The sequence below is a fragment of the Venturia canescens genome, chromosome 6 (assembly GCF_019457755.1).
Source record: "Venturia canescens isolate UGA chromosome 6, ASM1945775v1, whole genome shotgun sequence".
NCBI lineage: Eukaryota > Metazoa > Arthropoda > Insecta > Hymenoptera > Ichneumonidae > Venturia > Venturia canescens.
In genome coordinates, this window is record NC_057426.1 from 5,693,154 (window position 1) to 5,708,535 (window position 15,382).

At 42.0% G+C, this 15,382-nt stretch overlaps 1 protein-coding gene across 1 annotated transcript in view; it reads left to right on the forward strand.

Moving 5' to 3' along the window:
- Positions 1 to 2,279: 2,279 nt before the first annotated feature.
- Positions 2,280 to 15,382, forward strand: part of Wnt2 (Wnt oncogene analog 2) — an 87,560-nt gene continuing 74,457 nt past the window's right edge. Inside the window, exons 1-2 of the mRNA XM_043422208.1 lie at positions 2,280 to 2,427; positions 3,202 to 3,422. Coding sequence (XP_043278143.1) covers positions 3,370 to 3,422 — 53 coding nt within the window. The 5' untranslated portion in view covers positions 2,280 to 2,427; positions 3,202 to 3,369. The remainder of the gene's footprint in view (positions 2,428 to 3,201; positions 3,423 to 15,382) is intronic.

Genomic DNA, 15,382 nt, shown 5'->3' on the forward strand with positions numbered 1-15,382 from the left:
CAATTTTTCCATTACCCCTCGAAATTCGGTGCTCTTTCTTCAGTTTTTTTAAAACTGAACTTCTATTTGCTAATCCAAGTTAAAGCTGTTTCAAATATCGAGTATTTTCTGCCCCTGGATCAGCATACCAGGCTATAATCGATGGTGATTAACGTATAATAATCAACTAATTAAGCTTGGGCAATGAATCACAGGTGATTAAATTGACGAGAGTGTGAGGCTCTTCGAGCCATTCACCGGCCATTTGAAACTTGTCTTTGGCGAGGCGTGTGCAAAACCAAAAAGAATTCTTCGATGCATTATCCGCTGCTGTAATTATAATCCGATGGTACTCAGCGTCAAAATTATCACGAGCATCTTTAATTATAGAGGAGACTAACAATATTTTTCATTATTTTCTTTTTCATGAATCCCAAAGAGAGCACGAGCCTCTTTATGCTCGTTTTCGAGCCCAGAATCTTCGTCCTTGATCTCGTTAAGCTATTAATATTCATACCTGCACTATGCGTGCTAATGAAAAGTACGATAATAAGTGCAACGAGGTCGAAGAACTCGAGAAACTGTGAATGAGTGGCTCGGAGATGGAGAAAACGTGCGAACGAATCCAATCGAAGATCAGATGGAAAAGAATAATCTTCACGAGTGTACTTTTTCCTTCCTCGATGTTCCGGGTATTCGAATCGATCGCAGAGAATTGAATTTTTTACTCAAAATAGCGATGAAAAAGTGTTGAAAAATGAAAATTCGACGAGTTTCCACGCTCTTTTCCAATCTAAAAATGAATCACTCGAAGCCTTCCTCGAGTTTGCATACTTGAAGATGCACGTAGATTCGAGTATTAATATAAAGGCAGAAAAAAAATGAGCCTCCACGTCGGTACCTAATAAGTCATGGCGAAATCCCTTTAAAAATAATGCCGCCTGTTCTGCACGCTACACCGTCGACTCGGGACTCGAAACGCGTGCGCCTACGCTCGTTTCTTATGCCTCACTATACTTCTACCGCGTATATATGTATACTTTTATCTTGGTTGTTCACTCAAAGCGCCGCTCGGTAATATATTTCCAATGGTACCGTATGCCTCGCATATCGAGCAATACGGGCTTGCAAACCGAACGATTAAAATCCGTCCTCCTTTATGCCTCGTTCACAACGAACAATTTTCTCAATAGTTTTCATCCGAGCCTGCAAAACCAAGAGAAATTTCAAGTGTTTGACGTTTAGTTGTTAGTTTTTTCTAAACTAAAGTTAGCCAACTTCAGTTCAACTGAGAAGTCGAAATTTGACAAGAAAGTTGAAATTTGACGTTTGATAAATTTCCTCCATTCGAGCCCAGTCATCCTACTGACACAAATGCGATTTTTTTGATCTCGAGATTTTGCAAACCCAATATTTTCACGCGTCTAAAATTTTCCCCGGTCCCGATCGCTGCCCTAGGATTTCCTTTATGAATTATTGGAATATGAGCAAAAATAATCCATCAGGTTCTTTGTCGTTGGAGTTGGAGTCACTTCGACCACTGCAACGTTCAGTTATTCGACACATCTCTAGAATAAAGTTCATCGAATAAAATATGCAATTGCTCTGCTTAAGCTTGTGCCATTTATTGCTGCTCGCATATTGGATTATGGAAGCTGCTTCCATAATCCAATTTGACTCAAACGAAGTCGGTTTTCGATAGTACCGAAGCAGCATCGCTACGTTTTTCATTGTTAGAGAAAAAAAAATCATGAAAGTCTCTACAATCGATGAGCGAAGAAGATTTATTTGAAATGGGAAAAAGCGAAGGAGAGGAAACGATAATTCGATAAATTTGACAAAGAATAAGGAACTCTGTGTACGCTCCTTTATGGGAATTCCGCCGGATCGAATCCTCGCGATGTTTTCTTAGCGAGTTGAATATACATGTATAGGTTCGGAACGAACGCGTCGGGCAATAAATAGAAAACATATTAGTACCAGTCCTTACTATTATATTGTACGAGAACACAGCGATAGCCGGAGGACGATTCTCCCTTTTCTCTCTCGCTCCTCCGGACGTTCGAAGGGAGGGGAGTAAACGGTGAACAAATTTGCCGAGAGCAACAGGTTTTTTCATCCCCTCGAGTGTGACAAGTGAGACCTAATAAATAATCAAACTTAATAGCTCGCTAATTACGAAGCCGGGGAGTTTATTGATAAGCGCTAAATCCCTTTTGATTTCTCTCGTTCCAAAGCATACGCCGGGGAAACTTGCGTGGACGAATTTGCATTCGGAGCTCTCGAGACGTCATCTCTAGATCGCGTTTTCATTAGAATTGAACTTATGCAAAGGAAGAGAAAGAGATTGATTCATCGATTGTTTATATTTATGCCCCAGCGAGCTTTGGGCCACATAAGCAAGATAAATGAAAAGAATAAAAAATAATAAAGTGTAATATTCATGTGGTAAGTGACAAATTATCAACCATTGTAATACGAACTAGAACAAATATCAACTCAAATAAATGAAAAAAAGTTAGAATTGTTAAAAGTTTGCAACGATTAAGTTAGGGGCATGCAAGGATCATACACGAAACAAATGATCATCCAAAAAAGGATCAGCGAAAGCGCAGGATGAAAACTGAGTATTGCTAACTCAAAGTAACTTGAAGAGCAGCGACGATGTAGTGAAACACAATTATTTCGAGTCGAGCACAAATTTCCAGAGTTTTCACTTGAAAGATGCAATCGAGAGCAATTGAGAGAGAGAGGAAAATGAAACCGTGGAGAAAGATTTCCATAGAAATGTAATGCTGGACGAAAATTTCAGTCTCTCTTCTCCCGCTCCCCATTCGCTTAGGGACACTGTGCGAGGGCATTATCTTTACGACCTTTAGAAACGAGTGACTTGATCGTTGACGCACGCACACCGCGACGCACACGCTCACCAATTTAATTGTTCTCATCGCTCGCTCACTATTTGCGCGAAGAAGGGCATGCGCCTGCGCCTTCACTGAAGTCTCTTTTCGAATCCGCGTACGTTTTCTGTGTATTAAATCTTTCCTCTTACTCTCTATTTTCAATGGGCTTGCGTGTGTTTGCCTAAATTTTTATTTTCACGCCTACGTGTGCGTGACGAAACGGGAGGGAAGACTGTTATCATGAGAAGCGAGTACGGTGGCTCTTGCCTGCACCCAATTATCGCACCTCGTCTCTAATCTCAATATTCTTCGGTTCTAGTACGCTCCGGAACGTTCCTTCTCAAAGGTGTGCCAAAATTTTCATTCTCGCCGACATTTTTTCACGGCGTCTTCGTGTGCGCGGAATTGTGATGAAACTTCGGTGAACTTTCCTTGCCTGTGTGCATCCTCGGCTCTCCCTCGCTATGATCCTAAAAACCACGAAAAAATGCGAGGATTTCCGACGGTAATCATGACCGGGATTCGACGTCTTTTCTTCCGGTAAGTTATCCTTGAATCGTCCTCATTTATCAAGCAGAATTATTTTATCGGTTATCATCGGCTATCAATCAAATCATTTTTGTCCGATATAAAATCGATGTTAAGGAAGATCATGCGAATCTAATGGAAATCGAAAATTCCAACTTTAAGAGTTGACATTTGGAAATATGCTGGAAATATACACCGTTAAATATTCCCGGAATAATTATAGAATCTACCGTCTAGTTTTCGAGAAAACAATCAACGAAAATCGCATTTTTTAAGGGTTATACACAGCCTCTTATGGCAGGCACACTTCCTGTGCGACCATTTGGATTTAATGAAATAAGATCCTCCCAACTTTAAAGAGCCAGAAACGAGAATAAGAAAATAGAATATTTTTAGATATCAATGATGTGTCTTGAGTAAGCCTTGTTACCGGTCAAAGTCACTTGGGAATGGAAAAAGAAGAACACTTGTTTGAGGTTAACGAGCAATAACGACACAAACGGTGCAAGGTTTGACAACGCACCGTGAGCCAGCTGGTTAAAATACAGATAAGCATACGCACATAAACAGAAAATGGCTGTTGTCAAATTTGCTTGACGATTTTACTGCGAAAGTATTTTAACTGGTATCGTTGTATTAAAAATTTATATCAATCTCAACAAACAAGTTACACATAATTTAAATAATGGCGAGTATAAATTTCAATCGTTTCTTTGATCATGAAAAGAGCAAAAAAGTTCAGTTGCATTTTTGAATCCCAAGTAACGCATGATCTTTCTTAATTCAACACCGACTTCCTCCCGAAATGGCGAAGAATCCAATTTTCTTTGTCCAAGTTCTCTTTCCCCCCTGGAAAGTTTCTATTTCGATTTAGTTTGTTCGAAATCCCGTCAACTCTTAATCGGCGGAGCTGCGGATGGGTTCAAGTCCGAAAAAGCCGATTTTCTATTAACGAATCAGCCGAGTCCTCCAATATCTTTTTTCGTCGTGATAAAAACGTTTTCTTCAGGCAAGAGCGATAAATAAATTATGACTCATTAAAGAGCTGAGCTCCGATAGCCTGCGGCGATGATGTGACGACCGCAAAAGCCTCTCGCGCGAGAGCGAGAGACGTTTCACTCAGGCAAGATCAGTCGAGCTCTCAGGGTTCAGCACACACGTTTTCTGATTCCCTCTGATCGCCGTCACGAATGCCTGTCATGCGGTGCAATTGCACGATGCGTCCCACACTCTCGGTGTATTTACTGCGATGAAAAAAGTCTGAAAAGTTCTCGCCGGCGTTTATTTTCCAACGACTTTTCTTGGGCGCCGATTTACACGGGGCTTGCAATTATGCGCGTGGATTATTCGTCTTCGCGTTATCGAAGAAAACAAATTCGTTGTTTCAGAGGCGAAGAAAAAATATTTTTCGTTGACGCGTGCACGATTCAATTCGAATTTCAGTGGATTCCAAACCCACAAGTTCGAGTTAGAGGCAACGAATAAACGTGCCCGATAATCATTGCGACACAAAAGAGCAAATTTCGCCAGGAATAAATAAATTAATAAAAATGAAGATATCGGCGGCGTTAGTTTCAATTAATGAAATTCGTGATTAACATACGACGAATGTCGGCGAGGGATATTCCAAAGACACCAAAAAGGTGGTTAAAACATCGTCGAGAACCTTCACCCATAGTTTCCTTTTCAAAACGAGTGTACACGATTCTTTAGCCAAATAAATATTAATCGATCGATCATTTTCACGAAAGCGACGATTATTCGTAAATAATGTCGATCGACTATCCATAAATACCGAGATTTATACGTTGATCTCGCACGCCAGGGGCTCCACGAGAATAATTTTCCCTCTCTCTCTCGTCCTCGCTGTTGCCCCTTCGGACTAATCCTAATCAAAAAGATACGCCACGCCCACTTTATTCGTAAATTTATGCTGGGCTCAATTACGAGACGTGGCTATCCGCAGGCTCATTATAAAAAACTGGGACCACAGTGCGCGTTCGAGGTAACGTGGCTGCGAGTTTGGTCATTTTCTTTTTATCCTTTTCACCTCCTCGCTCACTCTATATACGGTGTATATTATATTTATGTACAGGTCTTCCCAGATTGAGTGGTCCATTTCGTAGACGTGGATTCGCGAATGAATTTTAAGCCGAAAAGTCTATTATTGGCCTGTTGAATTTTGAGTTACGGTAGTAACGAAACGGACGGACTTTGAGCAAAGGTCGTGAACCAATATTTTAGAGCATTCAATTCTCTTCGGAAATGCTGCTGATCGCATTCTTGTGTCTTTGGTAATTTGGTCTCGGGAACGAATAAAAAACGAACGTCAAAAGTGCTCGAGTTCGTATTTTCAGGCAACGGGGATCGGTTAGCGTCGAAACTGCGAAAGTTGGAAGAATGCTGCATTGAGTTTTTCCGCAGGAAATTGCATGCTCTGCAACATTGGTTTCAATGCATCCTTTTGCCACTAGAAAACCCTCGAAGACAATTTAAGAAATGTTTTTTTTCAAAGTTATAAAATTTTGAAAGTGGTGTGGCAGGGAAGAGCTCAAGATTCTAACTCATGCCACGCCGGAATTAGAAACCTGATCGAGGATAGGGAACAACGCTAGAACGAAAAAAGAATTTTTTTTATTCCGAATTTTAAACTTTGTTTTTTAACCGAAACGCCGATAAGACCGCTTCCCTTTCATGCCTCATCGATTTTATTATTTGAAAGCTTTATTTTCACTTTCCTATGGCCGTGACCGCTGCGTGTGACACATTGGAAGTGTATTGATGAACTTTTTCCACGCGCCCGTCTAATTGAAGCAGAAAATTAAATAGAATCCAAGCCTCGACTCGTAACCGGACGTTTTCTTTTGATTTTACGTTTTCTATGAAAATTTTGTCAACTTCAAAAAACTACGGTCAACCGAAAGGACATTTGCGATCAATCATTTTTTAAGCTCATCACAAGTCCAGAAAAAACGAGGGCAAAATGTGCAGCCATCTGCGACCGTTTTTCCTTATCGATTGTTCGAAAGCTTCAATGTCACTATTTTTATGCTCGTGGCATCGTAAAAATTAATTGACGCACATTTTTCACACGTGTACGGTTCCGATACGACCGCGTCTCGCTGCTTATCGCTTTCAGACACGCGGACTTCCCTTTCAAATTCAGTCTACGAATCAACATTTATAATATTGGTAATCAATATTTAATTCTGCTAAAATTCCTCGCTGAGAGAATTCAACGCGTTTGTCCATCACGTTCGAACTGTGAAGTGATGCCACGTCGACCGTTGTCAAGAAGTTTACAATGGTTTCAAAAACTCAAAACCTAGAAACGGTTTCTCAGAAGTGGCCACGTGGTTCCACACGACATTTTGAAAATAGCAACTATTTACGTTAAACGATTATCAATAGTTGTTTTGCTGGTAGAATTTCAAGGGAACTCTCCGTCAGAAGAGTACGCGTGTGAAAAATGTCCATCGACGAATTTTTATGGTGCATCAAGCATAAAAAAGTAGCATCGGAGCTCCCCAAGCGATCGATAAGGAAAAAGCAGCGACCGAAACAGGAGCGTCTCCGTCGAAAGGTTCAATCAAGAAGACAAAGTTTTCTGAGAAGGAGTGTAGAAAAATGAAGACCAATCGGTTCTACTTCGTGTTCTTGTCCTTCGGGTATTTGTGGACAAACGTCCGGTCGACCGATTGGGTCGACGAGTTGGTGACATTCGTGGCAAAGAAACCCGAATTCCATCGAGTGAAGTTGATGACGAGACTCGACGACAGCGAAAGCATTGAAAATGCAGCGATCGAAGAATCGATGGTGAAGTTGACGCGGAGTGTGGCGCCGGTCGGAGAAGATTTCAAGTCCCCGGTGAATTCAGCCTCCAATGGAACGGATGGGGCGAGGTATGTCATCGATACTTCAGCCACGCTCTTCCCGTACGTCAGCCGAAAACCAACGCAAGAGTCGTGAGGAAGTTGGAAACTGCAGTTTAAGCAGCATTCTGCTGAAAGTAATTTCGCGTTTGTTTGAGAGTGAAATAACAACAAAACGTGCGATGATTAAATGTAAAAAGCTTTTCAGATTGGCGTTGATGAAAAAAATGAATTTAAAATTCTTTGTGAATTTAAATAATCGTCGAGCGAAGTGTGAAATAGAAACGATGAGCATTTACTTATCGTCAAAACAGATGACTATTCCCTCATTCGAACGAAGCAATTGCGAAATGCATATTTTGTGGTTTTATGTGATTTGATTCTTCTCTTTTTGTCCTCCAAAATTTCCATCCATTGAATTTTTCACTCAGTCTAGAAAATCCTTAATCATGCTTCAATATGTTCGAAGGAAAAAAGATAAATTTCGATCTGAGAATCTTTTTTTAATGACCAAGCTTCGTAGCTACGATTCGTTTCGACTTTTCTCATTTCTAGTGCACAAAAAATGGACTGACGTTCAACTGAGATTTTGAGAGTCAAGCAAATATTTATCTACGAAAGTGAAAAAGAAACGCGTAACTATAAATGAATGGGCTGCAGTCCTTCGATTGAAATCATTCGGCTCCGACGTGACGATTGGATTTATCTACAAAAATCTTCACGATTTCTTCCGAAAATGGACTTCGTTCAATCAACCGATTGTTTTCTCAGTGCATGCTCGATTTGATCTCTCGTGTGTATCACCCTGTACAGCAAATTTCTATATACAGTGGTTTCCCTTTCGTCCTTCCTTTTTGTTTGTTCTTACGATTTTTTGTCATGTTTTTTTTTTGTTTGATTTATGGAATACCCGTAGAGTGAAGATCTCTCGTTAACGAGGAGGCCTACGATGGCCCTGGGCAATGTATGAAGCGAGATAGAAACATGGGAAAGAAATAATTATCTCCGGCGACAACAGCTTAATTTCAGCACTCTATATCAGCAGGCCGGGAATGATTTTGAGAAGGCACAGCATGACCGGAATTAATAATATTTTGTGTGTCTTTCTTGCAAAACATTGGCCTGGCTAACTCGAGATAGTTTCTTCTTTCCCTACGTGCTAGCGGCTCTGGAATAGTTCACCGGGATTCGGATCGAGTTAGAAAAGAGAACGAATGAGTGAAATAAAAATTAGCGTCGACGCACGAGGGTCGACGTGCGCGGTCTCTCAGCTCTCTTTTCTCACGTGCAGCCGAGCAACTCGGGGCTCGGACGAACCGCACGGTTTTTAATTTCCTCCGAGAGTGCGTGCGCTCAAAAAATCACGTAGCATTCCCGCGTGCTCGGCAATGAGGGAAGCGCGCGAGCGGAGCAGATTTCAGGCAAACGATCATTTTTTTTCTCTCTTCGGTTCATTTCACTTTTGGCCGCTCGGGCTCAGAGTTCGTCTCGTTTCTCTTTCGTTTAGCTTGATTTCTCTGCCTCTCACTCTTTCTCTTTTTCTGCCGGGTGTGTAACAATGGCTGCCCTCTAATTATCGAAAGGCCGCGGCACTTTAAGAGTGCCCTCAACCCATCTTAGAACTTTCTCACTCTCTTTCTCTTCCATTTTCTTCGCGTCTTTCACATCGCTCTGCTCCACCATCTCCCTTTCTCTCTCCTCTCGAACTTCTTCACTGAGCGCGCTCAGCTTCAGCTTTGCACGCGCACACACACCCGAGAACCGATCGCGCGAGACAAGACGCAAGATTTTGTGTACAGGTGTCTATGGCATTTGAGTTCCAAGAGGAGCTCGCACAAAAACAAAATCGCTTTTGGAATCGCTCCTCGTGAAAATTAGTTTTGTCTGCTCCACCACCACACCGACCCTTGAAAAACTCTTCGAACGAATAGAGAATGCTTTCGATACACCTGATGATACAATGGAGCTCGCTCTCCAATTTCCGATTGGCTTCACTGCAGGACAAATCAACGGTCTCTTTCCTTCACCCTTTGGACGCGGTGATGTGCGGGTCGTTAGACAGTTTGTCGAGGCGAGCTGAAGTGCTGGAGTGTTGAGCCGTGACGAAACTCTTCCTTCCACATTTCTTCCCCCACTGCGTTCAATTGTCCTCGCGAATTTCGTGATTATTAGATGTCGAAAAGGATTACGATTCTGTCAGAAATCAGAAAATTACAAAACAGCCTTCGCTTCGTTTCGCTTTCAGAATATGGATTTTTTTTAAATATTAAAATTCCGTGAAAATTCTAACCGAAGATTCGAATTTCCAAATGTGCTCCAAAGAGGTCAACTTTCGTGAGATCATTATCAAACAGAAACATTTATTGCCCCTCAAATCTGTTGCTTTCTCTATGATACAGCCATCAAGCAAGTAATATTAGTGAATAAACACATCTTTCTCGGGTCTCGGTTTAACGGTAACGGCGGGCGATCTCTCGGGCTCGTATGATGAAAAAGAAAAGAAAAGAAAAAAAAACGTCCAACCGACACACCACGGTTTATGGGTTTCCTACACGGAAACGCGGACCAAGACGTTGGCGCCTACATATCCTGTTTCCACTCTCTGGACCCTTGCGTTCGAGCACTATAAATATAAATATATATACGCATACGCGTGAAGGTACACATTGGGTATATAGACGTTTCTCTCCCTCCTGTCGTCTCGTTTATTCTACTCTATCTTTCTTTATTTCTTTCTTTATTCCTTTCTTTTTTATTGTCAGGCTTTCTCTCTTACTTCTTCGTCAAGCAGTCACTCATTGGCCAAGGGGCAAAGAACACGCGAAAATATCGTGTGCTATCGTTGCGCGCGTGGGTCGCATGTTCGGCCATTTAATAGGAAGTAATACCGATCCACAGAATACTCGTATACTTCCTGGGACAAAATTGAGTTTAACGTGTTTCCTTATCAAATGAGAAAAACCAAATGCAAAGACGGTTTTTTCTTTTCGATAGACGAGAGTCGAGCAGAGAATATTCTTCTTTGGAAAATTGACGAAGGAATGAAAAGTACAGCATGGACCTTTCAGTTTTTTTTTTTGGAAATTGACGTCTCAGTTTGTGAAAGAATCCAAATTTTGATGCATTCCATTGTCATGGGAAGAAATTCGAGCTTACCGGTGTTCGAAGGAATTGCAAAATCGTATGACACCGTTGACTGCATCTGCCCGAAATTACTATTTCAGTTACGAAAAAACTGAACATTTTCTGTCGTCCCTTCAAATAAGCGCAGTTTTGAGGGTAAATCGTTGATGTTTTCGTGCATTTCGATCAGATTTTATCGACATGAAAATAAATTGATATGCATCGATGTGAACACGAGAATGAAGAATGCGAAGAAAAAAATAAGAAATCGTGACTTAATTGTAGGAAAATGGATGCATTAAATTTTCCTTAAAACGAGCAGAATCGAACGCAGGATCGTTATATATAAAGAAAATCCGGGGGTGTGGTCGATTCATACCGGAAGAACGAGGTTCTCTCGCGAGATCTCTCTCGACTCGCCTGCGCGATCGTAAAGTATCGATTGCCAAGGGGGTCTTGGTGGTCCCTGAAGGAACGAGGAGGTGCGGGCCCAGTTCTTTTTCAAGTGCAGAAACTGCGAGGAGCGTTACCACGCGAAGATTATACATTGGCAATACGATAAACTTACCCTCTGAACTCTAGTCGGTCGATAACTTTTTGAGGTTTGAAAAAAATGGAGACAAACAACATCCGCCAAGTTCCTTATCCGAGATTTTTCACTTGGAAACTTTGAAAATTACTGCACTCGCGTTATCGTTGAAAACTTGACGCAAGCGATAAGAAATGGTACTTGCAAAAGCATTTTTTTTAACGTAGCCACGATTTTGTTGAAATTATTCATCAATTTACTCATTACAGACTTGATTGAATTTAATTATGGAGTTTTTAGGTTCAAGACTCCATCGAATGGCTCGTTGCTAAATTTTGAATTTTTTTAAAACAAAACGAGATCAAAATCCTTCCTCTTATCAAAAATTCCGATTAATAATCGTCAAAGAGCGAAGGTAATTGAATTAACCGCGCCCACAAACTCGTTGACAGCACTCGACCGAAAAAAAGCACACAGAAAAAGGTGGATTGTTTACGAACGATAAAACACGAGCTCGACTCGAGATAGCATTTACAGTGGTAAATTCGTAGAGGGATCAGCCGGGAAAACAAATAATCTCGGTTCTCGAAAAACACGCCTGTTCGCTGAGCTCATCGTAGGTACACTCAAATTCTACCTGGAACTTTCAAGTAGTGACGAATCTCATGGTAGATCATACAGATTCTAAAAATCCTCGAGAGCCTTTGAAAAGACTTCAGAATGAATAATCCTACTTTTTATGACCCCATTGCTTCGAGACATTAAAAAAAAAGTGATGCAAAGTTAACCAAAATCGAGTTATTTTTGGCAACAGGAAAAAAACATGAAAGTACGATGTACGACCAATTTCAAAGTAAAATGAGACAACGAAATCATGCTTCCGGACTAAAATTCACAATAACAAAAATAATCTTGAAAATTCAGGGAGTGAACGACGACGATGAAAACGAAAAACAATCCATCTTCATTTCAATCGAATAAAATAAAAATTGAGGATTCTCTAATTAAAAAAGTAAAATAATAAAGTGTCTCGAAAACAAGAAACCTGCAAGAGGAATAACGAGGGTGAAAAATTCAGTCAAGTTTTGTGTTCGAAGGGCGAATCGTAATGTTCTGAAATCCAACAAACAAAACGGCAGCATCCAGGCCACCGTGTCCATGACAGATCCACTGCAGCATGGACAGCCCAATTTCGAGTTCACCCTTCGTCCATGGGTCGTGCGTTCCTTCCACTTTCTTGCGCTCGATGTTTTTATTAGCGGTTTGTATTACAAGGGCAGATGTTTGTATGCAACAATAGAGAAGGTACGGGGGTAGTGTGGAGGGGTGTAAGAAAAAAAGAGAGAAAAAAAGAGGGGAGAAAAGAGTGTGTGGATGTATGGACGTCTTTTGGCTCCTGATATACAGGCATTGTTGGGAGGCCGCAGTATAAGATATAAAAGATTGGGGTAGGCAGTCCTTCGCGCATACATAGACGTGTGCAGCCGCACTGGCGAGCTTCGAAAAAGATGTTTAGAGGCTCGAGCGTACATAGGTCGCCCCCACTCAAGGCTGCAAACGTTACACGTGCAAAAAGGGAGAAAATAGGAGTGCGGGAAGTGGAAGAACTTGGCATTTTCTTTTGCGGGGTTGTCACGTACGTCGGGAGCGAGCGATTTGTGTATAAATACGAATAAATAGTGAAGGATCTCGCGTGATCTCGTTCGATGAAAAGCAACAAAGATTCTGGAAAAAGGGACACACATAGGTACGAGTCTCCGCTCACGAACACATAGACACCCATAATACGAGCTTTCCGGAGATTCCGAAGAGCTCGATATCGTTTTTCAAACATTCCTATGCGTGTCTGTATTGCGTACGTATACTTATCTCTGCGTATTATTTAATACAGACGCACGCACACCGTTGCACAGGCAACCCGAGACATTATTATTACTCTCCCGTTGCTCGCGGGTCCATAAAGCTCGGTAATTGCTCGACGTATAAATAACGCAATCATAAAGCTAATAACGTCCCATTAAAGAGCGCTCCCTCCCCTCGCCCTGCGCCTCTCGCTCTCTTTTCCCTGGAGCTTCCCCTGCGCGTTCTCACCCCGCACAAAACTCTCCACCGAGCGAAGCAGTATTCGTCACATAGGAACGAGTTCACGTTCCAGCAACAAGAATACGTGAAGCGACGCATCGAGCCCATGATGAGAGCTGGAGCAAAATGGGCCTGAAAAGCATGCGATACTCTGGTGAAAGAACAAATCTCTTCGAGACTAAAAAATATTTTTAGTGCACTTTGTCCGGTTGGGAAATGCAGACTCTGTTGGTTATTGCATTCGGTAAGGAAACAGTCGAAAACGAAACGAAAATGACTGATCGTTTCTGCCTTTTGACTGTGGACAATGATTTTTTCAGAAAAAACGATGCTCGGGTTCACTCGATTTTTTTTCTACCAGCCCATCACAGTGAGGCGAGTGAATAATAATCAACTACAATAGCGAAGCGGAGTTGTGACGAAGGTCACGAAAACTCTTTTACAGTGGAAAACCCTTCCACAAAGACGGCGCTAGGTCGACGTATCCCGACAATAATTACACAAACAAAAATAACCTGGTTATTAATATTATTCCCGATAAAAATAACCTACGTCAAAAATATCCCATGTATAAACCCCCGCATCAATTTTTGTGAGTGATTCATAATAATCCACAATCCATGATAATTATTGACAAAAAAACAACTCGTATAAGCGAACATCTCCCGAAACTAAATACACAATTTTTATTCGCATTTTGTATGTATTGTTTGGGAAATTAGTGTACGGAGATCATTCGCATTGGGTTATTTTTACGTCATGGTATATTGTGCATGGGATAAAATAACGAGGACGTTATTGCTTGGGACATTAAGGCCCACAAGGACTCTTCTGGTCGGATTTTAATAAAACAATGAAAAAGGAGGAGGAAGGAAAAGCGATTAATCGGCGAGGCAAACTGGAGAGTACCGTGATCGGAGAAGCCACAACGGATGACCAATTCGAAACGACACTCGCATCATACACGCACCGGATACCGTGAAGTTCGTTTTTTGTTCCCTCTTTTATTGATATTTTTTTAGTAACTTTTTTTCAAGTTCCACCGAACGAGACATCGCGCACGCCAGTTCCGTTACGCAACATCCGGTTTTTAGCGGTCTCGTTCGACGTCGTATGGTTACATTATTACTCGCTTGAATGTGGCGTCACATTAATAACGCGATCCGGTGCAACGGAGAGAGAAGAAATTTCGTTGAAAATTATCTTCGCTGCGCGCTTGTCATTTTTGTTTGTGCCTTTGTGTGTATGTGTGCATGTGCGAGTCGGGCGGATGCAGTGTGTGCAGCCTTTTTTCAATCGGAATCGTGACAAGCGCGAATGTATCGCTCGCGGAAAGGGGACCATTTTGAGTCACGTGTTTTTTATATAGCTACGCAGATATATCTGTAGACCGTCACGAAATGGATGTGTGTCTATGTTGGAAATGAGATGTACGCGGCGAGGAAACTGTGAGCTCATCCAGACACGATTCCTGTTATTTGTTCCTCGACTAATACCGATTAAAACCGTACGTGCTCCGTCCTTCCTCGCACACATGGGCGAGCTTTAAAACAATTTAACGGCGGCTGTGGATTCGTCTGTGATGGAAATTACTCGATGAATAATCCGAACGAAAAGTTTTGAAGATTCGAGGGAATGTTTAACTGCGAATTCGTCAAGTTTTTAAACGCGCTCGAGGGCTTCAAAAAACCGGTGGACCGGTGGAACGAATACTTGAAAAATGCTCACAATATCAATCTCAATAATTCATCGACAGTCGAATTAACTTGCTCTTTTGTCCGAAAGGGTAGCTCGCTACTTGTGTGGTACCGTCAAATTTGAGCATATGGCTCCTCCCCCCCCCCCCCCCCCCCCCGCCACCTTCGATCACTTCCATCAACGTTTTTTACCCTCCCCCCGACTCCTCGTTTTTCATACCGTTCTCGAGATAATTCTATATAATTCCGGGCAATCAAAAATGGAATACGTGTTTTCGCGTACTGCACATTAACTTCAGGGTCCCCCGCCGCGAGACCGCCGGGCTCTGCAGCGGGCGTGCACACCCCCGGGTCCGATGGTCACGCTCTACGAAATCCCCCCCTGAAAGTGCATGACCCCCTGCTGCCACGAGTGCATTAAGGACGACAGAATATTGTTATTTTTCCTGAGTAAAAATCGAGCGATTTGATTGAAAATTTGAATTCTACTCGAAATCCTTCGTCTCTTGGCTCGGAGATTCGTCGGCAGAAAATCGTTGTGCTCTCGACGTGTTATGAGCGATTTCCGTGTCAATGATCGAAACAACGAAACTTTAATTCGCACAGTGATGCTCCGTTGCCGAAAACTGGTATCCGCGCGAGTAGGAAGGAAAGTGGAGAAAAAAGGCG